Here is a 27,386-nt window from a genome sequence, read left to right as displayed (position 1 = left end):
CCAACATGGATTAACAGTCCTTCACTCCAAGCCCTTACCATACTACCTATGCCCCTGAGGGCGAAAATTTGTATTTGAAGAATTAATAGATGGAACCGATCACAATATCGAAAAAGCTTGACCATGTATATTAGCAATTGTGAGATTAACAAAACAAAAAAAAAGAAGAGAGGAATACATGTTTAATTTGTTGAAAGTTGTAAGCTCAGAAGGATCACTATTAACAGTAACAAAACAATGAATCATTAAGTACTTTAGAATCAGACAAAGACTGTGAGGAATCAAAAGATTAATATGCTTCTTCAAGGGAAACATTAAGCATACTACAAATGCATTCCCAAACATCACAAAAGTTGAAACACCGTCCAATGAAACTTATTGCCAACAAAAAACCAAGTCTTTTAAGCCGAGGATTTGGTGTAGAAGCGAACGCCGACAGCAAAACCTAAGATTAGCAGGGGAACTAAGAACTGGAGCAGCTTGACTATGAACTCTGATGTTTTGTCCTGGTTATAGTGAGGTTGCTTCGGAGGAGTGTAGGTGACCTTGGAGGGAATGGTTGAAGAATCAACATCTCCTACGTAGAATCCCTCCATCATCTCATTCGCAGTGACACTGTGGCCGACGTCTTCGAAATCATCAGTCGCATCCTTTCCTACAAGTTTTAAAAACACAAACATACACCTCGAAATGATCAAGAAACTATGCATATATTTATATGATGTACTGTCATTATCGGAGAATGGTGTTACCTGTCGCAGACAACAGAACTTCGTCACCACCAGGATGCTCTTCCAAGAATTCAGTCACGTTATAAGCCTATCGAAATGTATTTCAAGGTGAGAAACTACAATATTATATGCAGTAAAAATTTGGAGCATGAGGAGATAAGGGTAGTTCTCTTGAAGGTTGGAACCAAGAGTCTCTGCATGATTATCAACTGGTGAATAATGGATCCAAACAAAAGGCGAAAATTGGACTGTAACTGTTGATCATGGTCCATCATACAGCGTGTTTGGGCATTAAAACTTGTTTGAAAGAAACACTTCCACTTTGGAAACACTTTAAATTTATTAGTTCATATTTAGAAGAGGCTATAAAAAGATTGAATGCTAAAATGTACTGGATTTCAGATAACCAAATCCTAACATAAAAATTGCTATGAAGTTTTTTTTTTTTTTTTTTGGGGTGGGGGGGGGGGGGGGGGAACATCGTACAGTTTCGTAGCAAAAGCATGTTTTTTAATTTATTAATACTGATTGATTCAAGGGGGAATAATCTCCATTCAGTTCAAAAGTCATTATTCTCTCGCTCTTGGGAATACAGTAATGAAACTAGGAAGTGATTTGTCTGACCGAGCACTTGCTGTTTTACCAAAAGCTATAGCTAGTGGTAACTGTGCAACTCAAATCTTTCAAACCATGCAACAACTCAAGTGTCACGTTTCGATTGCTTTACCCATTAGAGACGATTATTGCACTTAAAAATTTTTTCAACCAATAATCGCATTTCTTGCAACCAATAGGAATTGAATCTGTGACATATGCTATGATATTAATATTGGATCAATTTTATTTATAACATTTTATATGTGAATAATTATGTATCGTGGGTTGTCGGTTAAGTTAAACTCCAAAATAAAGTGATCAACCAATGTTTCATGTTATTGGCTATAATATATCTAATAGGTTGTGGACATTTAATGTGTGGAGACATAACTAGAACTTCTGTTTTTATGATGGACTAAAACAGAAATATCACAAGATAAAGATATACATTATTTATATATAGGTCATGATTCACAGATCTCGCGCAATAATATTCCCTATTATCTCCTCCATTAAGAAAATAGTTCAAAGGAGAAACTAAATGATTCTTTCAAGGAAAAGAGATTGTAGATCTCGAAGATCAAGACACGTTCTAAATAAATCAGGATCATGACACCCATTAAGAAAATAGTTCAAAGGAGATACTAAATGATTCTTTCAAGGAAAAGAGATTGTAGATCTCGAAGATCAAGACACGTTCTAAATAAATCAGAATCATGACATCAAGTACGCTTCCGCTTAAATTTTTGGTCAAATTCTTAATGATGGATTTTGTGGTTTATGTGGAATTTTTCCCAACAAGTGGTATCAGAGTCACTCATGTTTGAATCATTGAGATTTGTTTATTTAGGTATTGTTTGCTTTTAGATCTGGAAAAGAAAATTTTTTATACGGCTTCATATTTGGAAAATATTTTGGTTGAAAACAAATATTTTAAAGTTTCACTTTTGGTAAAGAAATTTTGGTTGGAAAATTGAAGGATTTGGTATAAGTTTTGATTTTCTGTCCAATTTTTATTCAAAAATTTTTTTATACGAAATCGAAAATTTGAGTTGCAAATTTTCACCAAAATCGACCTAGGGCATGCCCAAGAGTGACCAAGACCTTCGCAAGCTCGCGATTTCGGGGTGTCACGGCACGTCTACGACGTTCTGGTCAGTAGCAAGTGCGCGATTTTGGGCCCCGGCACGCGTCCTACGGAATTTTTCGATTTTTTTTACGGTTCAAGTTTATTCAGTTTAAGCTTAAATATCCAATTATTCAAATAATGATAAGATTATATATATTTTAAAATAGATTGATTGAAATACACTATATACGGAAATAAATTTTATTTTGAAATACAAAATGATTTTGTTATATGTGACTTATATGGACACTGATCGACCCAAAGGAAAGTTAATATTTAATATAATTAGGTATGCACTTGTGTTAGTAAACATGTGATAACTGTTCGATTTTTCATGTGAATGATAAATTGGCCCAAATGAATGTTGTTATTTGACAAATAGTTACTATCAGTGTTTGATTGTTGTGTCAGAATATCACTTACAAGTTAATCTATTGTCCAAAGATAAAAAACTAATGGAGTGCTCGGCATCTTGTTCATGAAGTTTACATTGTTTGAATTTATTGATTATTTTATTTGAATATTTGTTTGAGCATGTATATTTGGTTTTTGTTCTCTATACAGAATTGACTCCTACGAATATTCACTCCAGCATTAATTTTATTCCTATGCTAAATGACTCAAATTTTAAATCGTGGCAATAGAATATATTGACAGTTGTCGGAGTCATGGATTTGGACCTTGCGATAAGGGTTGATTTTCCGCCTGCCATTACGGATAAGAGTACCTCTGATGAAAAGAGGGCGTTCGAAAGGTGGGAGAAGTCGAATCGCATTTGCATTATGAAGAGGGTCAATCCAGAAACATTCATGGGAACAATGTCTAATAACATTGTTATCTTCAGGACCTCTAAAAGCGGTTGGCTAAAAATGTAAAGTCTGAAATTGGTATGCTTTTGGCAAGATTCGTTTCAATAAAGTACAAAAGTAAGGGCAATATATGGAAGTACATTATGGAAATGTCTCATCTTGCTTCAAAGTTGAAAGCACTGAAGCTTGACCTCTTTGAGGAATTTCTGGTGCATCTGGTTTTGATATTTCTTCCTCAATTTAACCAGTTCGAGATGAGCTATAATTGTCAGAAAAAACTTGGTCCATGAACGAACTCATCTCACATCGTGTTCAGAAAGAGGAAATGTTGAAGCAAGATAAAACTGAAACTGCTCATTATGCCTTTACCTCGAAAGATAAATGAAATAAAAGTAAGGATAAAGAAGCTCTCGATAGATAGTCTCCAAAGAAACATCAGAAGAATCTTAATGATTCTCAAAGTGATGGTTGTTTCTTCATGGCAGTGATGAGCATATAAAGAAGCAATGCACAAATTATCACACTTGGCGTGCTAAGAAATGTATTCTTCTTAATATAGTTTGTTTTGAGGTTAATTTAACTTTGGTGCCTAGACACAAATGGTGGATAGATTCTAGTGCAACAACTCACATCAGTGTGTCTATGCAGGGTTGCTTGGATTGCCGAAAACCGAGTGATGCTGAAAGATTCATCTACGTCGGTGACGACAACAAAGTTGAAGTTGAGGCAAGTAACACCACTCCAATAACGTCCATTCCTTTCAGCTTCTTGAAATGTTCAACAATATTTTATAACATTCATGGACGATTTTTCAAAATATGACTTCATTTATCTCATTCATGAAAATGCATCATTGGATGTGTTCAAAAATTCTATGGTAGTGATGAGCATATAAAGAAGCAATGCATAAATTATGACGCTTGGCATGGTAGGAAATGTAAGCTTCTTAATATAGTTTGTTTTGAGGTTAATCTAAATCCGGTGCCTAGACACACTTGGTGGATAGATTCTGGTGCAACAACTCACGTCAATGTGTCTATGCAAAGTTGCTTGGATTGCCGAAACTAAATGATGCTGAAAGATTCATCTACATTAGTAACGGCAACAATGTTGAAGTTGAGGCAATAGAGAAATTTAGATTATTGTTAAAGACTGCAATATATTTGTGGATCGTTTTGAAACATTCGTTGTACCGTCATTTAGACGAATTTGATTTCTATTTCTGCATTGGGCAAATTCGGTTATTCTTGTTCATTTGGAAATTGATTAATCAGTTTGTTTCATGATTTAAAATTGGTTGTTCTGGTTCTTTATTAGGAAACGATAATATATATTCTTTGGATGTTATTTCTTCATTTAATGAATCTCTGGAAACAAGTAGAGACAATAAAAGAAAATTAACAAGTGAAAATTAATCTGTGTTATGACACAAAAGATTGGGTCATATCTCTGAAAAGATTACAAAGAGATTTGTGTAAGGTGATTTGAAGTCAATAGGCGTTCAGGTGTCTTAGGAGTTATACATACTGATATTTGTAGTATATTCTTTTCGGCTTCTTGGAATGATCAACAATATTTTATAACGTTCACAGACAATTTTTAAAGATATGTCTTTATTTATCTCATTCATGAAAAGGCACAGTCATTGGATGTGCTCAAAAATTATGTGGTAGTGATGAGCGTATGCTTGGCGTGCTAAGAAATGTAACTAGACACACATGATGGATAGATTCTGGTTCAACAACTCACATCAGTGTCTCTATGCAAGGTTGCCTGGATTTTCAAAAACCATGTGATTCTGAAAGATTCATCTACATTGGTGACGATAACAAAGTTGAAGTTGAAGCAATAAAGAAATTTAGATTATTGCTAAACATTGAAATATATTTGGATCTTTTTGAAACATTTGTCGTACCGTCTTGTAGACAAAATTTGATCTCTATTTTTGCATTGACAAATTTGGTTATCCTTGTTCATTTGGAAATGGATTATTCAGTTTGTTTAATGATTCAAAATTGATTGGTTCTGATTATTTATTAGGATACGATAATCTTTATTCTTTGGATGTTATTGCTTCATTTATTGAATCTCAGCAAATAAGTAGGGACATTACAAGAAAGTTAACCATGGATAATTCAGTTGCGCTATGACACAAAAGACTGGGTCATATCTATGAAAAGAAAATAAGGAGACCTGTGTCGGACGAAATTCTCAAACCTTTAGACTACACAAATTTTAATAATTGTGTTAATTGTATAAAAGGAAAACAAACCAATAAAAGGAGATTTGAAGCCAATAAGTGTTCAAGTGTCTTAGAATTTATACATACTGATATGTGTGGCCCATTCCTTTCGGTTTCTTGGAATGGTAAACATTATTTTCTAACGTTCATAGACGATTTTTCAAGATATGACTTCATTTATCTCATTTATGAAAATGTACAATCATTGGATTTTCTCAAAAATTATAAAGCTAAAGTTGAAAATCAACTTGGCTTAAGGATTAAAAGCGTCAGATCTGGTCGTAGTAATGAACACTATGGTAGATATGATGGTTCAGGTTAACAAAGTCTAGAACCTTGCCAGAATCATACTGGGGAGATACACTAAAGACCGCAACATATATCCTTAACAGTGTTCCAACTAAGGCAGCGACGAAAACCCCTTGTGAACTTTGCACAGGTAAAAACTTAGTCTTAAGCATTTGCACATTTCGAGATGTCCAGCTTAGGCAAGGGTTTACGAGCCTAATGAAAAGAAACTGGACTCAAGGACGGTCAAATGTTATTTTATTGGATACTCTGAAAGATCCAGTGGGCACAAGTTTTATGATCCAATAAGTAAACCGATTTTTGAGTCGGGAAATGCCCGATTCTTTCAGAATGTTAAGTTTGCGGGGGGAGATAAAGTAAATGATATTGTCTTTGAAGATGAATATGTAAATGTTCCCACAGGTGTCTTGGACGCTGATCAAGATCACATTCCTCACTTTGACCAAGACACAATACATGAAGACAATATTAGAAATCCTCCCATTCCAGATGAACAAACTCAAACACCTCTAGAACCTGCCATTAAGGAGATTCACTAGAGAGCAGAGAAATCCGGTGTCAGATGATTACATTGTATTTCTTCAAGAACATGAGGCAGACATTGGAATGATGGAGGATAGTCTTATCAAATTCCGTCAAGCCATGGAAAGTTCTAACTCTCAAAAGTGGAATGATGTCATGAATGAGGAGATAAAGTCCATGAAAGACAATGACCTATGGTATCTTGTCCCGTTGCCTAAATGTACGAAGCTCATTGGTTGCCAATGGATTTTTAAACCAAGAGGGATTTGAAAGATAATGTGGAAAGATATAAGCCTCGTTTTGTCGGTACAGGCTTTACACAAAAATAAGACATTGATTATAAAGAGACATTCTATTTGGTTTCTTCGAAAGAATCTTTAAGGATTATAATGGTTTTTGTGGCGCATTTTGATTTTGAGCAGATGGATATAAAGACTACGTTTCTAAATGGTGACATTCATGAAACGATTTATATGGTGCAACCAGAAAATTTTGTGTCGAAAGACACAAATAATATGGTTTGCAATTCAAAGAAAGCTATTTATGGGCTCAAGCAGGCATCTCGACAATGGTATTTTCAATTTCATCAAGCGATCATCTCGTTTGGTTTAAGTTGTTGCATGACACCAAAAGATTTCTAGCTAAGAATTTTGAGATGAAAGATATTGGTGATGCATCTTTTGTACAGGGTATTCAAATACATCGGGATCGCTCTCGAGGTATTCTTAGATTATCTCATAAAGGCTATATCGAGAAAGTTCTCAAGCGATATGGGATACAAGACTGTAAACCAAGGGATACCCCTGTAGTAAAGGGAGACAAATTTAGCCTCAAACAATGCCCCAAAAATGATTTTGAGGAGAAGAAAATGCAAAAGATTCCTTATGCATCTGCAGTAGGGAGTCTAATGTATGCTCAGGTTTGTACACGTTCGGATATTGAACATATGACAGGAATGTTGGGAAGATATCTAAGTGATCCAGGAGTGGAACGTTGGAAAGAAGTCAAAAGAGTTTTACGATACCCACGTAGAACAAAAGATTATATGCACGTATATCGGAGGTTGGATCGGCTTGAGATCATTTGGTATACAAACTCCGATTCTGCTGGATGCCAAGATAGTACGAAATCTACGTCGGGCTACATCTATCTCCCTTGCTGGAGGTGTCATTTCCTGGAATAGTGCTAAACAGTCTCTTATAGTGTCTTTTTATGAGGCATCCAAGCATGGAATATGGTTGCAAACTTTTGTCACGGGACTGCGCATTGTTGATGGCGCTGAAAGGCCACTAAGAATATATTGTGGGAATAAATCAACAGTTATCTATTCCAATAACAACAGAAGCTCGACGAAGTCACAACATATTGACATCAAGTTCCTAGTTGTTAAAGAATGAATTCAAAATGGAAAGTTGTTTATTGAGCATATCGGTACAATTCCATGACTGTAGATCCGCTTACTAAGGGACTACCACTCAAACAGTTTCATGAGCAGACTTCTTGTACGAGTGTTATGTCAAGTGAGGAAATTCAGTTTTAGTGAGAGTTTGTTATTTTATATGCTTTTCAGTTTTTGATATTTTTAATTACAGTCATGTAAATTTATTTTTTGCAGAAATTAATTTAAAGTTAAGTCACAATCTGATTATGATTTAAAGTTTAACCTCAATAAGGTTTAGGGAGGACCAGTTGAAATAGGCATGTTATGATCACATTACATGAAATTTCCATGGACCATGCTACGCATCTGTTTCATAATCCATGTCATTTTGTGTTGGCATATGTGACATGGGTCTAGTCACCTCGAGTGTAGCGAAGACTGCTTTGATCTTATGTTGATGTGATTAATGGACCGGATTGGTTATAGATACATTTTGGAATAACAATATTTTTAAGCTCATAAGGTTATTTTCACAAACATAATTATAAGGTTACACATAAAGACCAAATAGGAGATTGTTGGTTCAATTTTATTTACATACGCATATGTGAATAATTATGTATTGTGGGTTGTCAAATAAGTTAAGCCAAAATTAAAGTGATCAACTAATGTTTCAGGTTATTATATTTTAATGTATCTAATAGGTTGTAGGTCTTTAATGTGTAGATATATAAGTGTAATTTATGTTTTTATGATGTGCTAAAACAGAATATCAGAAGATAATTATAGATATTATCTATATATAGATCATGGTCTCCAGATCGCGTGCGGTAACGTTCCTTTTTCTCTGTCTCATTAAGAAAATAGTTCAGAAGATAAAACTAAATGATTATCTAAAAGAAAATAGGGTGTAAATCTGGAAGATCAAGACAAGTTCTAAAGAATTCAACATTATGGCTTCACGTACGCTTCGGCTTAAATTTTTAGTCAAATTCTTAATGATTTAGCATGACGAATTATGTGCTTTATGTGGAATTTTCCCCAACAACCAATCGCAGTACCGAACGCTTGCTGCTTTACCAAACTAGTGGTAACAGTGCAGCTCAAATCTTTTAAACCATACAACAACAATGTGTTTCAATTGCTCTATCCAGCAGAAATAATTATTGCATCCAACATTATTGTTAATGGGATGATGTACATACAAAAATAAATAGTTTACAAGCAGCCTACGGCAGTGCAGATAAATCATACCGTGAAGATCAATTATAAAAGCATGTGCCAATATGGCCAAGATTTACACTTCTTAACAGTCAAAGGCAACTAAAATCTTCAAGCACCATCGATTGAAATGATAATAACGGAACATGTAGAGACAAAGGACTCAAAAACTAAGAAGCTACTATGAGGACAATAGTAAGATAGATCTATAATGAAGTTGCATTTGCACAGACGCCTATTGGCTGATAAATGGGTTTTTGGAAGTGGGGATTTCAAACTACTTCAATGATGAGGAAGTTGACAGGATAAAGAATAGAATAAAAATGTAGAAAATTAGAGGTACATGCTTATCAAGTTAGTCAAGAAAAAAATCCGACTTCAGTACTTCACTAGAGCTAACACTGCTCCAGAAAATATTTGTTCCTCTAACTTACAAGTCCTTTAAAAGTTGAGGCTTCTTACTTGTGGACAATGATCCGTTTTCATCTCTCAAACTCTTTTTTCTTTCCCCAAACTAAATCGAATACAATAGAGAAATTTTCAACTTTTCCCACAAAGTTGATAACTATCATATTCTAGACCTGCTAACATAATCGTTGCAATTAATTCAACAGGTCACCAGTAACGAAAAAACTGTATTATTATATTATATTCTAATCAAAATACGCTAAATTTTAAAAATTTACAATCCGCTAAATCACAGACATAATTTACCAAACAAAATCTGTGATGCATCTAACGGAATATCATCTCTACCATTATAACTAATCCAAACATTGAGGAGATCGCAATTTATGCCAATTTTTTGACAAAAGATTATGCAGTTTGGTGAAAACTATGATCAATTTATGTCTTTATCTGTAACAATAGCATCATATAAATATTTCTTCGGAACCACAAACTGCATTAAGCTAAAATGAAACTGCCAAGATCTGATGAAGCACCAGATTATAGTAAACAAGGATCCGACCAAAGTAACTGAAAAATCTCTAAAAAGGATAACATTCACCCTCCCTACAATTCTCAGAATCACAAAACAATCAAAAGTTCCAATTAAGGAACCATCTAAACATTCAGTCAAAAATCAAATCTTGGCAGATCCAGATATCAGATAAACAGGAAGGAGCCCACGTACTACCAATCCACAAAAAGTCTGAACATGGTTCAGAACCACAGACATAAATCAATAAACTTCAAATACCTTGCCCTTAATGATGAGCCAGCAGTCCTTGTTGGTGCTGTGCTCAGAAACCTCAGCAAAAGTAAAAACTTTAGCCATTTGAGGGGAGGAGATTCAGTCACAATGAACCGAGAAGAAAGACCAAATCTGGAATAGTTTTCAGGGATTGCAGAAGAGCTTGAAGAAGAGTTTGGTGATGGTAGGTGTGATGTGGTGTTGTGAACACATGAAATTGAGCTTATTCAAAGCGTGGTTGGTAAGAGCCAGTGAGGGGAGAGGTGAACGGTAGTTCGTCTAATTTTTACAAAATAGATAATAACTTTTTTTTAAAAAAAAAAAGTATTTTTGTAGAACAAGAAACTTTATTATCCACTCATCTATTTTCGTGTTTACTTTTCATACAAAAACAAAATATTTGTCGTACAGCTCTCCTCGTATGGACCCCCAATATATGGATTTCAGCGGATTAAGATTTACAACGCTTGATATTATGTACTTTTTATACGAAATTATTATTTGATCATTTGATGGAGTTCATATTGTATCAGAAAAATTTAAAAATTTATCAACTGAAATGAGATAATCAGTTGATCATCTCGTCAGTATGCGTGCCGTGTTTTCAGCCACAACAGAATATCCAAATCCGGATTAAGCTCTCTTTTATATTTAATGAATGGCAAAAACTTCTGTGAGATGGTCTCACGGGTCATATTTTGTGAGACGGATCTTTATTTGGGTCATCCATGAAAAAATATTACTTTTTATGCTAAGAATATTGCTTTTTATTGTGAATATTCGGTCTCACACGAGACTCACTCTTAATGAATTTGATATTTACTTAACTTGCATGTTACAATTTGTAGTGCAACATATCATCAGTCTTGTTTATATTTTAAAAATGATAAGTATGTGTTTATATTTGTATATGTCTAATTTTATATTTTCTTTTTTGTTAATGTATGACAATTAAAATAAATATAAACTAAAGTAAAGCAACTGTAGATTTCTTTGTAATAAATTAATATAGGAAACAATATATACCGTGATTTTTTAAAGGACTAATCAAGTTTGATCAATTTGTTTAAAAACAAAACCTAAAAACAAATTAATATAAGAGTAAATTGTGGAAAAATACTAAAACCAAACTTAATTTTAAATTTACTCCTTATACTAAAAAACGTTGTTTCTACCGCCTAAAAGTATTTGAAAAAGACAAAAATACTCTTATTTGTCGTTATATGTGATAAATTCAATTGATTATTTTTTGAACCGTAAATGGTATCAGAGCCTAGGTACAATTATTTCAAACATACAAATTTATTATTACTAAAATAATAAAATGTTTGAGGAGTAGAATTTTCTCAAATTACATGAATCCAAACCCAGGTTCAAGATTAATTCTTTGCAGGAGTTATTTCAAAATTTTGGAATATTTGAAACAGGAAGATCTAACCAAAAAGAGAAACTTATCAGAGTTCTGAGGTAAACCTATGATTCAAAATAATAGGTTTTTTGAAATAGTAACAGATTCCTGTAAGATCTCGGGAGACCTGAGAGAAATCCAAAAGACAATACAAAATTATGGTAGTGTGTTGTATTATGTACCTCAAAAGGTGGAGAAGATGATTGAAAACCAGGAAGAAATTATTGGAATATTAAAGGAGATTCAAACAAGATTTTAAAACCTAGAACAAAATTCAAGTTCTAGTAAAAGAACTTCAGAAAGAAGGTTACCACCATCTTTTGGCATTGAACCCCTGTTACATCAACGAGAGAAGGTCAAACTAATGCCAAAACATTTAACTGAAGAAGAAAAAATTATCAATCTAATTAAATATGTCTCAAAAAAGAAAATAATCTGATGACAACTTTAGAAAGGATTGGTCTCGAGGATCTCCAAGACCTTACACAATCAATCTGATGACAACTTTAGAAAGGATTGGTCTCCAGGATCTCCAAGACCTTGCAAAATCTTTTGCTAACCTCAAGGTCGTAGATCTGAAGATGAACACAGCAGGAGGTGAATCACCCTCCATGACCTGGTCATCTTCTCATGAACCACCAAGGGAAAATATAAGATCTCAAAATATAAATATGAGAGAATCCCAACCCGATTTCTATACTGGTGGAGAGTCACACCCAACAGGGACAAGGTCAAGGAAGAGTCAGATTCATTTGCACCAAACACCTTATGGGAAATCTGTTTTAGAACCTATACATCCTTATGGGGTAATGCTTAACCTAGATGTATTAGATTTCAAAACAGAGAAGATCTCATAGACGATTGGACATTTTCTATGAGAATCATAGTAGGTACACTCGATCTCAATAGAGAAGGATTCATTAAACTTCTAGAAATGAGTCTTATGTGATCATTAAAAATTGCTTGGTACATGACTTCTGTATAAACCAAAGAATCAGTCATAGCCGGAGAATCTCTTAGCGAGATAGCCAGAAGAATGACTACCTTTTTTAAAAGTACAATTTATAAGGGTAAACTATTTTAACAGTCGAGACATAGAGAAAAAAATAAATACACTCAAGCTCTGTATAGTCTTGAATTACATGATATATGTTTAGTGGATGAATATATTATGTTGTTCACTAAATATAGATAGAATTCAGGGGTCGAAAAAGATATAGCAATGCAACTTTTCTTCGCCAAAATGCCAAATCCCCGAAGAGAAATGCTAATAAAGGAATATGTTCCTAGCAATCCAGATACATTGGCACGAAGAACCTCTTTTCTCAAAGGAAAATTGGCAGGATTGTGTCATCTGGTAGCTTTACAAAGAATTACAAACGATTAAGGGGTATTAACGAATGTACTCCTTTGTCTTGTAAAGAAAATGATCTTCCAACAATTATTAGTAGTAAACCACAGAGGCATAAGAATAAAAGTTTTAGAACTCATCCTTATACTAAAAGTGGAAGGAGTTCTTGGAAACCAAGAAAAGTTTGTTACAGACAAAAGCTAGATCTTATAAATCTGCGCAAAGAAGTGGACCATCAAAAAGTAGGACATCATCTCAAGCATCGAGTACATCTCGAAGCACATGAAGAACACCTACAAAGAAAACATTCAAAAGATCTCATACTCGAGCTAGTGAAAGCTTTAAAGATTGTAATTGCTGGACATGTGGAGTAAGAGGTCATATCTCAACCAAGTGTCTAGAAAATGAAAAAAGAGGAATAAAATGCTTCAATCCAACCCCGGATATTGAAGAAGCAGTTTATTATAAGGATCTTATTCAGGTATACCGGTTTGAGGATATTGCCTAAGATGAAAGTATATATGAAGAAGAGGTTTCTTAAGTCAGGAAGGATATGATGGAACAGAATCAGAATCTGACTAAAAACGAGGTGTTTCGACACGAAACACGTGAAGATTTGTCAGGTGTTTTTATCCAGACAACAATATCTCATCACATGGTCCAGAGGATTATGAGAGAAAATCCTTGTAATACCCGAAAAACCAAAATGCGTATATATGTGCATAATTTCTATTATTTAATTTTAAATGGTTATTTTTTTAAGAAATGATTGATTTAATTGCATTTAAATCATTTACGTTATTTTTAAGGATTTTAAATCACGTATTTCAAATTTTAGCTTTTTAGATATTTAAGCGAGACTGGACCGGAGAAAGAAAATCGAAGATGAATTTTATGATCCAAAAATATTCCTAAAACCGAGCTAAGAAATAATTTATTTTGTTGAAATCAAGTGGATTTAAGTCTACTTTAATTAATTAATCACCAATTTAATTATAGGCTTCTTAATTCATCTAGATTGTGCTTAATTAACTTTTAATCAAGCTTATCTAACAAAGGATTCTACTTAGCAAAACTTAAATAAAATCTTACACTAGTTGAGAAGACAAGTCTCGGTCATCTCCACTCCACACAGTTCCAATGAATACCATTTGACTCTCAACAACAAGAAAACAAAGGCCAACCAATCAACATGCATGTTTTTCCCCCCAACTTGGCATCATTTACTCCCCCATGCACACCTTATTTGACCACAAGCCTTCACCAACTTCTTCACTTCCCCTAGAATGAAATATTAGAGAATTAGAAGCTCCCATTCTTGGCCAAGCCAACAACAATAGCAAGGTGTCTTCATTTTCATTGCCCTGTCTCCCGATCCGACGTATTGTGTTGTTTATTGTAAAAACAACTTAAGGTTTCTTTGCTCTTCAATCAAGTTATATATCTATTTTTAAACCATTACATGTGCTTGATCCATGACAAAACCGAAATCATGTCAAGAACATTAGAAAAAAATCTGGGCAGAATGTTTTCTCGGCCACCTTCATGCTTCACGGTGGTTGTTGGTTTTGTGATTTCAGGGGTTGGCTCCGTTCAAGGCACTCAAGGCTGCATCTAGACATGTACTAGGGCATGTTAGGGTCATGTTAGTCCATTGGTTCCAGCCCCTACACGCTGGAGGAAGAGATTTGACGGCAACTTCCCATAGCTGCCATTTCGAGTCTCAATTTCTGATTCTTGTTTGTCTAAGGCAAGTGTTCGGTTCTTGGTTGGCCTAGGGCCTATAACCATGGTTTGAACACTTCCTTATCATGTCTAGGACGTGACCAAGATAACCTTTCATGGCTTGGTTCATGGTCCCATCGGTTTTAAAAATAAAACAAGAACAACGCCCCATCGGTATTCATTTTTCTGGTTTTGGTTGTGTGTGTTGAGTTTCGAATTTATGGTGTCAAGTGGGTTGTGGTTGGCTTCTAGCCCTTATCTATGACTCATACAACACCTTAGCATGTCTAGCATGGACCATGGTTAACCTCATAACCATTGGATCCTTCATTTGACAGCAAAACAAGCAAGACACCCCACGCGTGCATGTGAGGTGTGTTCTCGGTTTGAGCTTTGTGTTGTCCTAGGTGTTTGGGTGGATCTTGTTTGGCTTCTAGCCCTTAGCCATGGTTCACACAGTACCTCATGATGTTTAGATCATGCCATGGTTGATCATATGGCCACTGGAATGATACATGACAGCAAGAACAAGCAACACTCCCCACGGTACAACATATGTGTTCTCGGGTGAAGCTTTGGATTGTTTTGGGTGGCTGCTTGGATTGTAGTTGGCCTAGGGCCCTTAGCCATGGTTCAAGCCATACCTTAGGATGTTGGTAAGATGCTCTGGTTGGTGGTTCAAGCCCCAATGGCCATTAGCCTTGTAAACGAAGCAACACAAGCAAAACTGCTGCTGGTAGAATTTTACATCAGCTTGGGCTTCGGTTCAGAGGTCATGTACGAGTTCTTGGTTGGCTTTTAGCCTATGTCCTTGCACTGGACAATACCTTATTGAGTTAGAAAGGTCATGTTTTTGGCCGTTTGTGATTTGGTTAAGTTTATAGGTCGTACGAGAATTTACGGTGAAATGTGCCAAAGTGACTCTTGAAAGAGCGTTTCATGATTTTGGCCTCCATGCACAATTTTCATGTATTACAGACCTTGGTATATATTTTCCAGTATTTTAGGTGTATTTTAATCATGACTAAATGATGGTTCGATGTTGGTTCGGGTTGGTACGGAGTCATGGTTAAATACTAAGTTTGTTGGGCGTAATTGTATCGTTTTTAGTTTGAATATGAAGTGTTGGTCAAGTTGAGATTATTTGCATGTGTCTCATGTTAGAATTAGGTCGCAGCGAACCTGAGAACGATCCAACTCAATTGTTAAATTAAAACAGGATAATAATTATATTACGTGCATAAAAATAGAAAATATTTATTTTTGAGATATATGCGATATGTCTTGTGGCCACCTTACGCTTATGGGATTGCTTCACCCGGTGACTTACGACCGGTTTACGATTATGTAAGGGTACGGATATCCAGTCCAAGGGCTGTGATGATCTCTACCGTCCAGTATACTGTGGTTTAGTCTAATCAGACGTGCATGTTATGTTATGGGCCGCTTGCGTAGAACATTATCTCTACAGAAAAATTACGATATGATATGTTATGACAGAGCTCTATCGAGAAAAGCTTTTACGTATGATTTTCAGATATGCACGTATTTATAATTTCTCACGATACTATTTTCACGTTACGCTTTACGATACGATATTTTTACGTTGCAGACGATTTTATGATATATTTACTTGTTATTCATGATATATGCATGTTTGGTCTTTAGACTCACTAGACTTGATTGATGTAGGTACTGACGATGCAGAGGCTGAGGGCGGGGACCGGTGAGTTAGCTCGGATCGGCAGTAGTACGAACTCGAGGACCTCACGTTTAGTTATTCAGTTTTATGTTCAAACTCTTGTTATAACTTTTATATATTTTAAGTTATTGTTTAAAACATTATTCAGTTTCCGCTGCTATGTTTATGTTAAACCGTTGGGTTATTTTATGAAAGTTTTTATACGTTGCAAGTTTATTTATTTAAAGAGAATTTTTAATAATTCCGCAAAATTATGAATACGAAATACGGGCCCTCACAGTTGGTATCAGAGCGATGTTTCTTGTAAAGGGTTGTACTTACTACTGATCTCGAGAAGCTCATGAAGTCATGTCTTCAGTCTGTAAGTCCTACTTTCACGTATTACAATTTTTTTACCATGAAATAGTTTACCAGCATGTTCTCCTGAAATATTTTATCAGTATATTCTCATAAAAAAAAATATTTTATGTCAAGATTATGTTTTAGCGAATATGTATTTAAATTTCAAGAAAAATAGTAGAATTATGCATGATTGGTTACGTAAGGATTTTACATGGTACAGTATGCCTCCTGAGGGGTGCTGAGAGCGAGGCTGATGAGACTCAGAACCGTTATGAGGATAGAGGTCCACCGCCACCTCCTCCACCACCTGATATGCATACCCAGATGATGGCGGGTATGACTCAGTTCTTCGCACAGTTTGCGGGGAACAATGCTACAGCGGTAGCAAGGCCGCCTAGACCCGAGGCTATATGTGAGCGGTTCATGAGGATGAACCCGAAGGAGTTCACTGGGACGTCTGATCCCATGGTTACTGAGGGATGGATTAAGTCCCGAGAGGTTACTTTCAGATTTATGGAGCTGGAGGATGTTGAAAGGGTCCGCTGTGCGACCTATCTTTTTGGAGGAGATGCCCGTCTATGGTGGGAGGGAGCATCTGTAGCTCTGGATCTAGCTACTCTCATTTGGACGCGCTTTAGAGAGGTATTCTTCTTTAAGTATTTTACTGATGACGTGCGTTCGAGGTTGACCAGGGAGTTTATGACCCTGAGATAGGGTGACATGACTGTTACGGAGTTTATTCGTAAGTTCGAGAGGGATTGTCACTTTGTACCCCTGATCGTGAACGACGAGGGTGCCAGACTTAGGCATTTCATGGATGGATTGCGGTCGATCTTGCGCCGTGATGTTAGGGTTGCTGGCCCTACGACATATGAGGTCGATGTCTCTAGAGCTCTTGCTGCAGAGCAGGATCAGAGAGATATCGAGAATGACCACCAGGGTAAGCGGCCATTTCAGGCGCCCCACCGCCCTCCTCAGCAACAGCAGCAGCAGCAGCATAAGAGGCCTTTCCATGGCCCATCAAGGAGCAGAGATCAGAAGCAGCAGGGACGTGTGGTCCCGAGGAGGCAGGAGTACCCGGTCTGTGCCAGGTGTACACGTCGCCATACCCGCATGTATGACTCTGGGAAGTGTTTCAAGTGTGGCGGTACTGGCCATTTGCTAAAGGATTGTCCTCAGGGGACATTGCCTACTCATGGCAGAGTGTTTGCACTCCATGCAGCGGAGGCGAACCCAGGGACTATTCTCTTGACATGTATCTTAAATCTTTAAGTTTATATTTGGAAAAATTTTAGCATATTTTATTCAGCGTTTTGGGATTAATTTCTTTGAATTATCGGGTTATAAGATTTGAACTTAGAAATTGTGATAAGATTGCATGTTCTATTCGGGTCGTTTTTGGGAATATAAGTTAGAAGAACTTTGACCTTTGCATGTCTATAGGATTAATTCTGGTAAATTATTGGGTTTAGATAGTTGTTCCAACCTTTCAGGAAGTATATTTATAGGCGGAGCTTCTACGAACGCCTTGATTGATTCAGGGGCCACTCATTCATTCATATCTGAGACCTTTGCGAATTCCATCGAGGTCAAGACGATTGGATTGGATGTGGCGTATTCTGTGGTTATTCCATCTGGCGAGGAGATGGCAGCGACTAGCGTAGTATGAGACATAGACCTCGAGCTTCATGGAAATCTTGTCTATGCGGATTTGATCGTGCTGCCAATGCCAGAGTTCGATATTATCTTTGGGATGTATTGGCTGCACAAGAACAGAGTACTTATTGATTTTCAGCGGAGATCTGTTCTAGTACGACCGCTTGGAAGGGAGCAATTCCTATTTGAGCCTGACCGGTAATTTAGTTTGCATATCATGATATCTTGTATTCAGGCTAGGAAGCTCATGCATAGGGGTTGTCGAGCATTCATTGCGACCATTATATCTGTTCCCGAGGTCCCCAGCCAGTCAGTTGCAGATGTCCCAGTTGTCAGAGACTTTTCAGACGTTTTTCCCGATGACATCTCTGGTAGACCACCGGTAAGAGAGGTTGAGTTTTCGATCGATCTTATGCCAGGTACCGCGCCTATCTCTAAGGCGCCGTACAGATTAGCACTGTCAGAGATGGTTAAGCTCAAGAAACAGATTCAGGAGCTTCTTGACAAAGAGTTTATTCGCCCGAGTTTCTCTCCATGGGGCGCGCCTGTCTTATTCATGAAGAAGAAAGACGGATCTATGAGGCTTTGCATTGACTACAGGGAGTTGAACAGAGTTACAGTGAAGAATAAATACCCACTTCCGAGGATCGAGGATTTGTTTGATCAGTTGCAGGGAGCCTCAGTATTCTCCAAGATAGATCTGCGTTCCGGAAATCACCAGTTGAGGGTGAAAGAAGCCGATACTTTTAAGACTGCTTTTAGGACTCGTTATGGGCACTTCGAGTTCCTTGTGATGCCGTTCGGTCTGACGAATGCGCTAGCGATCTTCATGGATCTCATAAATCGTGTATTTCAGCCGTATCTTGATCAGTTCGTTATTGTATTCATAGAAGACATTCTCATCTACTCAAAGATTCAAGAGGATCACAACAGGCATCTGACCGCAGTATTGCAGACGTTGCAGAGGCACAAGCTGTTCGCTAAGTTCAGCAAGTGCGAGTTCTGGTTGGAGAAAGTGTCGTTCCTAGGCCACATTATATCTAACAATGGCATTGAGGTAGACCCAGCGAAGGTTGCGACAGTAAGAGATTGGGAGGTGCCGCAGAGTGCATCAGAGATCCGTAGTTTCCTTGGTCTAGAAGGATACTATCGGAAGTTTATTCAGGGTTTTTCCTCTATCGCAGTTCCACTCACGTCATTGACTAAGAAGAATGCTAAGTACGTGTGGAGCGATGAGTGCCAGAAGAGCTTCGATTCTTTGAAACAAGCTCTTATTTCAGCGCCGATCTTGGCCATGCCTTCAGGGCCCGGAGATTTTATATTGTATACCGATGCTTCGAAGCTCGGTCTAGGCGCAGTGTTGATGCAGCATGGGAAAGTAATAGCTTATGCTTCTCTTCAGTTGAAGATCCACGAGAAGAACTACCCTACTCATGATCTTGAGTTAGCAGCTGTAGTATTTTCCTTGAAGATTTGGAGGCATTATCTATACGGAGAGAAGTGTCAGATCTTTACCGACCACAAGAGCCTCAAGTACTTCTTCACGCAGAAAGAGTTGAATATGCGTCAGAGGCGTTGGTTGGAGTTAGTCAAGGATTATGACTGTGACATTAGCTACCATCCTGGTAAAGCTAATGTAGTAGCGGATGCTTTGAGCCGAAAAATCGCAGTGATGGCTCATTTGACAGTTCAGAGACCTCTTCAGAGTGAGATTCAGAGATTTGATATTGAGATTTATACTCGAGATAGAGTTCCCCGTCTATCTACCTTGACGATTATGATGTGAATCTAGCCAGCCACTATGCGTTCCAAGAACCAATCCCGAGAGGACGCTTGAAGATGTTGAATGTTGGCCTTCACCCAACCAATGAAAGCTTGGAAACAAGACTCGAAGGGTTCGGGTTGCATCACAATCAAGTAGAGGATGACCGAGGCTACACGGACGTGTACACGGACCTGTACACGGGGGCCGTGTATCATACATTCGAGATTGAGATTTACAGAGCCTACACGGACCCGAGCACGGAGGCATACACGGGGTCCGTGTCCATTGTTTTCCGGAGAGTAATTTTACAGAGCCGACACGGACCCTCACCCGGAGGCATACACGGGGTCCGTGCCTTTTAGTTTTGGCGGAGATTTATTTTCCTAATTTAGAGTTTTAATTATTTTGTCAAGTAGATTTGATATCTTTAAATATGCAATTTTTATATTTAGGGTTTTGTTAACTATATATAAGTTAGAATACCATGTAAACTTTTAACAATACACATTATTATTATTTTGAGTTTATCAAACTTTTGAGAATTTTCTCTCAACTTTTTCAAAGCTAAGCTTTGTCAAATCAAATCAAACTTATCAAAGTTTTTAACTTTGTGGCGTTTGTCGATCGTTGCTTGTGCGGATTGTCGTAGGCAAAGTTCTTCGAAGGTTCGTATAGTTTTTCGATTGTTTATCCTCGTGTTTATTTGTTGCTAAACTCTTGCTAGTTTAGAGGTGAATATCACACAATACTTGATTCAAAAGATCGGGAAAAACACACGAATCTTTAATATCGTAATTGAATAGAGGGTGCGATTTATTTTTAATCGTGTTTGCTATTTATTCGTGTCAAGATTCACGTCATTTGGTATCAGAGCTCAAGGTTTTTGACTCAAGTAATTGTAACCGTTCAATTCTTCGTAGGATTTTCAATACCGATTTTCGTGTAGCGATTTCTACGTTGTTGTTGAATCAAAAAAAAAAAAGAAAAAATCGCGATTACTGTTCATCGCCGGAGTTACTATTCATCGTTGCCGAAATTACTGTTCACGACACTGTTCACTCCGGAGGTACTGTTCACTTCTGGTACTGTTCCTGTCGGAATTAACTGTTCACGATCGGGTACTGTTCATGTCAAAATTTATTGTTCACGATCGGGTACTGTTCACGTCGGGTACTATTCATCAGCCGTTTTTACTGTTCATCGACGGAACTATTCATCTGACAGGTTACTATTCATCACCGGAGTTACTATTCATTGACGGAATTACTGTTCACGGCACTATTTATTGACGGAAATACTGTTCTTACCGGATTTACTATTCACGCCACTATTCACGCCGGAATCACTGTTCTTTTGCCGGAGTTACTGTTCACGGTACTGTAGCGTACTGTTCACCCAAAAAAAAAAGAAGAAAAAAAAAAGGGGTGCAATATGCTTGATAGTCAATTTCAGTCATTGTTGGTAGAAGTTGGGAAAAGAATGGAGGAAGAATTTAAAGGTTTACATGAAAGGTTGGATAGGCTTGAGGGTAGTATTAATGAGAAGAGACGAAGGTCGAGTAAAGAGGAAAGAAGTATGGCGACACCAGCGAGAAGTTCAAAACATGGATATCAAGGTACATCTAAAATTTCAAATGTTAGCACTTATGATATTCAATGTATTTGGTGTCTAGAGTTTGGGCATGATATTAGCCAATGTCCAAAGGAGGATGTGAAGGTAGTGGATTCCACTTCCAACCTTGAAGCCAAACTTGTGAATGATTTGAATGTTGATACTCCAATTGTGTGCAACAAATAAACACGAGGATAAACAATCGAAAAACTATACGAACCTTCGAAGAACTTTGCCTACGACAATCCGCACAAGCAACGATCGACAAACGCTACAAAGTTAAAAACTTTGATAAGTTTGATTTGATTTGACAAAGCTTAGCTTTGAAAAAGTTGAGAGAAAAATTCTCAAAAGTTTGATAAACTCAAAATAATAATAATGTGTATTGTTAAAAGTTTACATGGTATTCTAACTTATATATAGTTAACAAAACCCTAAATATAAAAATTGCATATTTAAAGATATCAAATCTACTTGACAAAATAATTAAAACTCTAAATTAGGAAAATAAATCTCCGCCAAAACTAAAAGGCACGGACCCCGTGTATGCCTCCGGGTGAGGGTCTGTGTCGGCTCTGTAAAATTACTCTCCGGAAAACAATGGACACGGACCCCGTGTATGCCTCCGTGCTCGGGTCCGTGTAGGCTCTGTAAATCTCAATCTCGAATGTATGATACACGGCCCCCGTGTACAGGTCCGTGTACACGTCCGTGTAGCCTCGGTCATCCTCTACTTGATTGTGATGCAACCCGAACCCTTGGAGTCTTGTTTCCAAGCTTTCATTGGTTGGATGAAGGCCAACATTCAACATCTTCAAGCGTCCTCTCGGGATTGGTTCTTGGAACGCATAGTGGCTGGCTAGATTCACATCATTCTCCCTTTCTTTAAAAAGATTTGTCCTCAAATCTTGTCTTTCTTGATAGATAGGAAGATCAATACATTTCATGCCTTTTCCACAATCCTGCAAGTAGAGTTTAACAATGCTCGGGATGGAACCGGCTATTTCATTAAAATAAAATAAACCAACTTTGCACAGATGTACATGAAGTGGATTATTCAAAATAAAGAATCGCTCATCCTCACTCTTTTGGGTCATACACATAATTTCTTTTTTTGTTTGTTTGACCTCTTTTTCACACAACTCTTTATTTTCATCGATGGCCATCTCACTCTTTTTATCGCTCTTTTTTTCGACCATCTCACTTTCTTTTTCTCTCAACTCATAACAAATTGATTTATCAATACAAATGACATTCGTAGACAGCGGAGCAAAAGAAACAACTTGCACATCATCTAATAACTCACCCTCCACAGCACAACACTCAATATCACACAATACTTGATTCAAAAGATCGGGAAAAACACACGAATCTTAATATCGTAATTGAATAGAGGGTGCGATTTATTTTTAATCGTGTTTGCTATTTATTCGTGTCAAGATTCACGTCATTTAGCAACAAATAAACACGAGGATAAACAATCGAAAAACTATACGAACCTTCGAAGAACTTTGCCTACGACAATCCGCACAAGCAACGATCGACAAACGCCACAAAGTTAAAAACTTTGATAAGTTTGATTTGATTTGACAAAGCTTAGCTTTGAAAAAGTTGAGAGAAAAATTCTCAAAAGTTTGATAAACTCAAAATAATAATAATGTGTATTGTTAAAAGTTTACATGGTATTCTAACTTATATATAGTTAACAAAACCCTAAATATAAAAATTGCATATTTAAAGATATCAAATCTACTTGACAAAATAATTAAAACTCTAAATTAGGAAAATAAATCTCCGCCAAAACTAAAAGGCACGGACCCCGTGTATGCCTCCGTGCTCGGGTCCGTGTAGGCTCTGTAAATCTCAATCTCGAATGTATGATACACGGCCCCCGTGTACAGGTCCGTGTACACGTCCGTGTAGCCTCGGTCATCCTCTACTTGATTGTGATGCAACCCGAACCCTTGGAGTCTTGTTTCCAAGCTTTCATTGGTTGGATGAAGGCCAACATTCAACATCTTCAAGCGTCCTCTCGGGATTGGTTCTTGGAACGCATAGTGGCTGGCTAGATTCACATCATTCTCCCTTTCTTTAAAAAGATTTGTCCTCAAATCTTGTCTTTCTTGATAGATAGGAAGATCAATACATTTCATGCCTTTTCCACAATCCTGCAAGTAGAGTTTAACAATGCTCGGGATGGAACCGGCTATTTCATTAAAATAAAATAAACCAACTTTGCACAGATGTACATGAAGTGGATTATTCAAAATAAAGAATCGCTCATCCTCACTCTTTTGGGTCATACACATAATTTCTTTTTTTGTTTGTTTGACCTCTTTTTCACACAACTCTTTATTTTCATCGATGGTCATCTCACTCTTTTTATCGTTCTTTTTTTCGACCATCTCACTTTCTTTTTCTCTCAACTCATAACAAATTGATTTATCAATACAAATGACATTCGTAGACAGCGGAGCAAAAGAAACAACTTGCACATCATCTAATAACTCACCCTCCACAGCACAACACTCAATATCACACAATACTTGATTCAAAAGATCGGGAAAAACACACGAATCTTAATATCGTAATTGAATAGAGGGTGCGATTTATTTTTAATCGTGTTTGCTATTTATTCGTGTCAAGATTCACGTCATTTAGCAACAAATAAACACGAGGATAAACAATCGAAAAACTATACGAACCTTCGAAGAACTTTGCCTACGACAATCCGCACAAGCAACGATCGACAAACGCCACAAAGTTAAAAACTTTGATAAGTTTGATTTGATTTGACAAAGCTTAGCTTTGAAAAAGTTGAGAGAAAAATTCTCAAAAGTTTGATAAACTCAAAATAATAATAATGTGTATTGTTAAAAGTTTACATGGTATTCTAACTTATATATAGTTAACAAAACCCTAAATATAAAAATTGCATATTTAAAGATATCAAATCTACTTGACAAAATAATTAAAACTCTAAATTAGGAAAATAAATCTCCGCCAAAACTAAAAGGCACGGACCCCGTGTATGCCTCCGGGTGAGGGTCCGTGTCGGCTCTGTAAAATTACTCTCCGGAAAACAATGGACACGGACCCCGTGTATGCCTCCGTGCTCGGGTCCGTGTAGGCTCTGTAAATCTCAATCTCGAATGTATGATACACGGCCCCCGTGTACAGGTCCGTGTACACGTCCGTGTAGCCTCGGTCATCCTCTACTTGATTGTGATGCAACCCGAACCCTTGGAGTCTTGTTTCCAAGCTTTCATTGGTTGGATGAAGGCCAACATTCAACATCTTCAAGCGTCCTCTCGGGATTGGTTCTTGGAACGCATAGTGGCTGGCTAGATTCACATCATTCTCCCTTTCTTTAAAAAGATTTGTCCTCAAATCTTGTCTTTCTTGATAGATAGGAAGATCAATACATTTCATGCCTTTTCCACAATCCTGCAAGTAGAGTTTAACAATGCTCGGGATGGAACCGGCTATTTCATTAAAATAAAATAAACCAACTTTGCACAGATGTACATGAAGTGGATTATTCAAAATAAAGAATCGCTCATCCTCACTCTTTTGGGTCATACACATAATTTCTTTTTTTGTTTGTTTGACCTCTTTTTCACACAACTCTTTATTTTCATCGATGGCCATCTCACTCTTTTTATCGCTCTTTTTTTCGACCATCTCACTTTCTTTTTCTCTCAACTCATAACAAATTGATTTATCAATACAAATGACATTCGTAGACAGCGGAGCAAAAGAAACAACTTGCACATCATCTAATAACTCACCCTCCACAGCACAACACTCAATATCACACAATACTTGATTCAAAAGAAAGGGAAAAACACACGAATCTTAATATCGTAATTGAATAGAGGGTGCGATTTATTTTTAATCGTGTTTGCTATTTATTCGTGTCAAGATTCACGTCATTTAGCAACAAATAAACACGAGGATAAACAATCGAAAAACTATACGAACCTTCGAAGAACTTTGCCTACGACAATCCGCACAAGCAACGATCGACAAACGCCACAAAGTTAAAAACTTTGATAAGTTTGATTTGATTTGACAAAGCTTAGCTTTGAAAAAGTTGAGAGAAAAATTCTCAAAAGTTTGATAAACTCAAAATAATAATAATGTGTATTGTTAAAAGTTTACATGGTATTCTAACTTATATATAGTTAACAAAACCCTAAATATAAAAATTGCATATTTAAAGATATCAAATCTACTTGACAAAATAATTAAAACTCTAAATTAGGAAAATAAATCTCCGCCAAAACTAAAAGGCACGGACCCCGTGTATGCCTCCGGGTGAGGGTCCGTGTCGGCTCTGTAAAATTACTCTCCGGAAAACAATGGACACGGACCCCGTGTATGCCTCCGTGCTCGGGTCCGTGTAGGCTCTGTAAATCTCAATCTCGAATGTATGATACACGGCCCCCGTGTACAGGTCCGTGTACACGTCCGTGTAGCCTCGGTCATCCTCTACTTGATTGTGATGCAACCCGAACCCTTGGAGTCTTGTTTCCAAGCTTTCATTGGTTGGATGAAGGCCAACATTCAACATCTTCAAGCGTCCTCTCGGGATTGGTTCTTGGAACGCATAGTGGCTGGCTAGATTCACATCATTCTCCCTTTCTTTAAAAAGATATGTCCTCGAATCTTGTCTTTCTTGATAGATAGGAAGATCAATACATTTCATGCCTTTTCCACAATCCTGCAAGTAGAGTTTAACAATGCTCGGGATGGAACCGGCTATTTCATTAAAATAAAATAAACCAACTTTGCACAGATGTACATGAAGTGGATTATTCAAAATAAAGAATCGCTCATCCTCACTCTTTTGGGTCATACACATAATTTCTTTTTTTGTTTGTTTGACCTCTTTTTCACACAACTCTTTATTTTCATCGATGGCCATCTCACTCTTTTTATCGCTCTTTTTTTCGACCATCTCACTTTCTTTTTCTCTCAACTCATAACAAATTGATTTATCAATACAAATGACATTCGTAGATAGCGGAGCAAAAGAAACAACTTGCACATCATCTAATAACTCACCCTCCACAGCACAACACTCAATATCACACAATACTTGATTCAAAAGATCGGGAAAAACACACGAATCTTAATATCGTAATTGAATAGAGGGTGCGATTTATTTTTAATCGTGTTTGCTATTTATTCGTGTCAAGATTCACGTCATTTAGCAACAAATAAACACGAGGATAAACAATCGAAAAACTATACGAACCTTCGAAGAACTTTGCCTACGACAATCCGCACAAGCAACGATCGACAAACGCCACAAAGTTAAAAACTTTGATAAGTTTGATTTGATTTGACAAAGCTTAGCTTTGAAAAAGTTGAGAGAAAAATTCTCAAAAGTTTGATAAACTCAAAATAATAATAATGTGTATTGTTAAAAGTTTACATGGTATTCTAACTTATATATAGTTAACAAAACCCTAAATATAAAAATTGCATATTTAAAGATATCAAATCTACTTGACAAAATAATTAAAACTCTAAATTAGGAAAATAAATCTCCGCCAAAACTAAAAGGCACGGACCCCGTGTATGCCTCCGGGTGAGGGTCCGTGTCGGCTCTGTAAAATTACTCTCCGGAAAACAATGGACACGGACCCCGTGTATGCCTCCGTGCTCGGGTCCGTGTAGGC

The 27,386-nt window shown here is 36.9% G+C and overlaps 1 protein-coding gene and 1 long non-coding RNA gene across 2 annotated transcripts; one reads left to right on the top strand and one right to left on the bottom strand.

Moving 5' to 3' along the window:
* Positions 1 to 227: 227 nt before the first annotated feature.
* On the bottom strand, positions 228 to 10,422 carry LOC140803096 (cytochrome b5, seed isoform-like). Its single transcript, XM_073158800.1, has 3 exons — positions 10,143 to 10,422; positions 753 to 819; positions 228 to 655 (listed from the first exon to the last, which is right to left on the bottom strand). The coding sequence occupies exons 1-3, from the start codon at positions 10,218 to 10,220 to the stop codon at positions 402 to 404; spliced, it is 399 nt and encodes a 132-aa protein (XP_073014901.1). The 5' UTR covers positions 10,221 to 10,422; the 3' UTR covers positions 228 to 401.
* A 3,465-nt stretch (positions 10,423 to 13,887) lies between these two features.
* Positions 13,888 to 16,538, top strand: LOC140803772 (uncharacterized). Its single transcript, XR_012111925.1, has 2 exons — positions 13,888 to 14,309; positions 16,313 to 16,538. It is a non-coding gene; the product is annotated as an uncharacterized lncRNA (long non-coding RNA).
* The last annotated feature ends 10,848 nt before the right edge of the window (positions 16,539 to 27,386 follow it).

This window comes from Primulina eburnea, chromosome 10 (assembly GCF_022965805.1).
Source record: "Primulina eburnea isolate SZY01 chromosome 10, ASM2296580v1, whole genome shotgun sequence".
NCBI lineage: Eukaryota > Viridiplantae > Streptophyta > Magnoliopsida > Lamiales > Gesneriaceae > Primulina > Primulina eburnea.
Note: the sequence above shows the minus strand (reverse complement) of the source record. Positions and strands in the feature narration are given on the sequence as shown.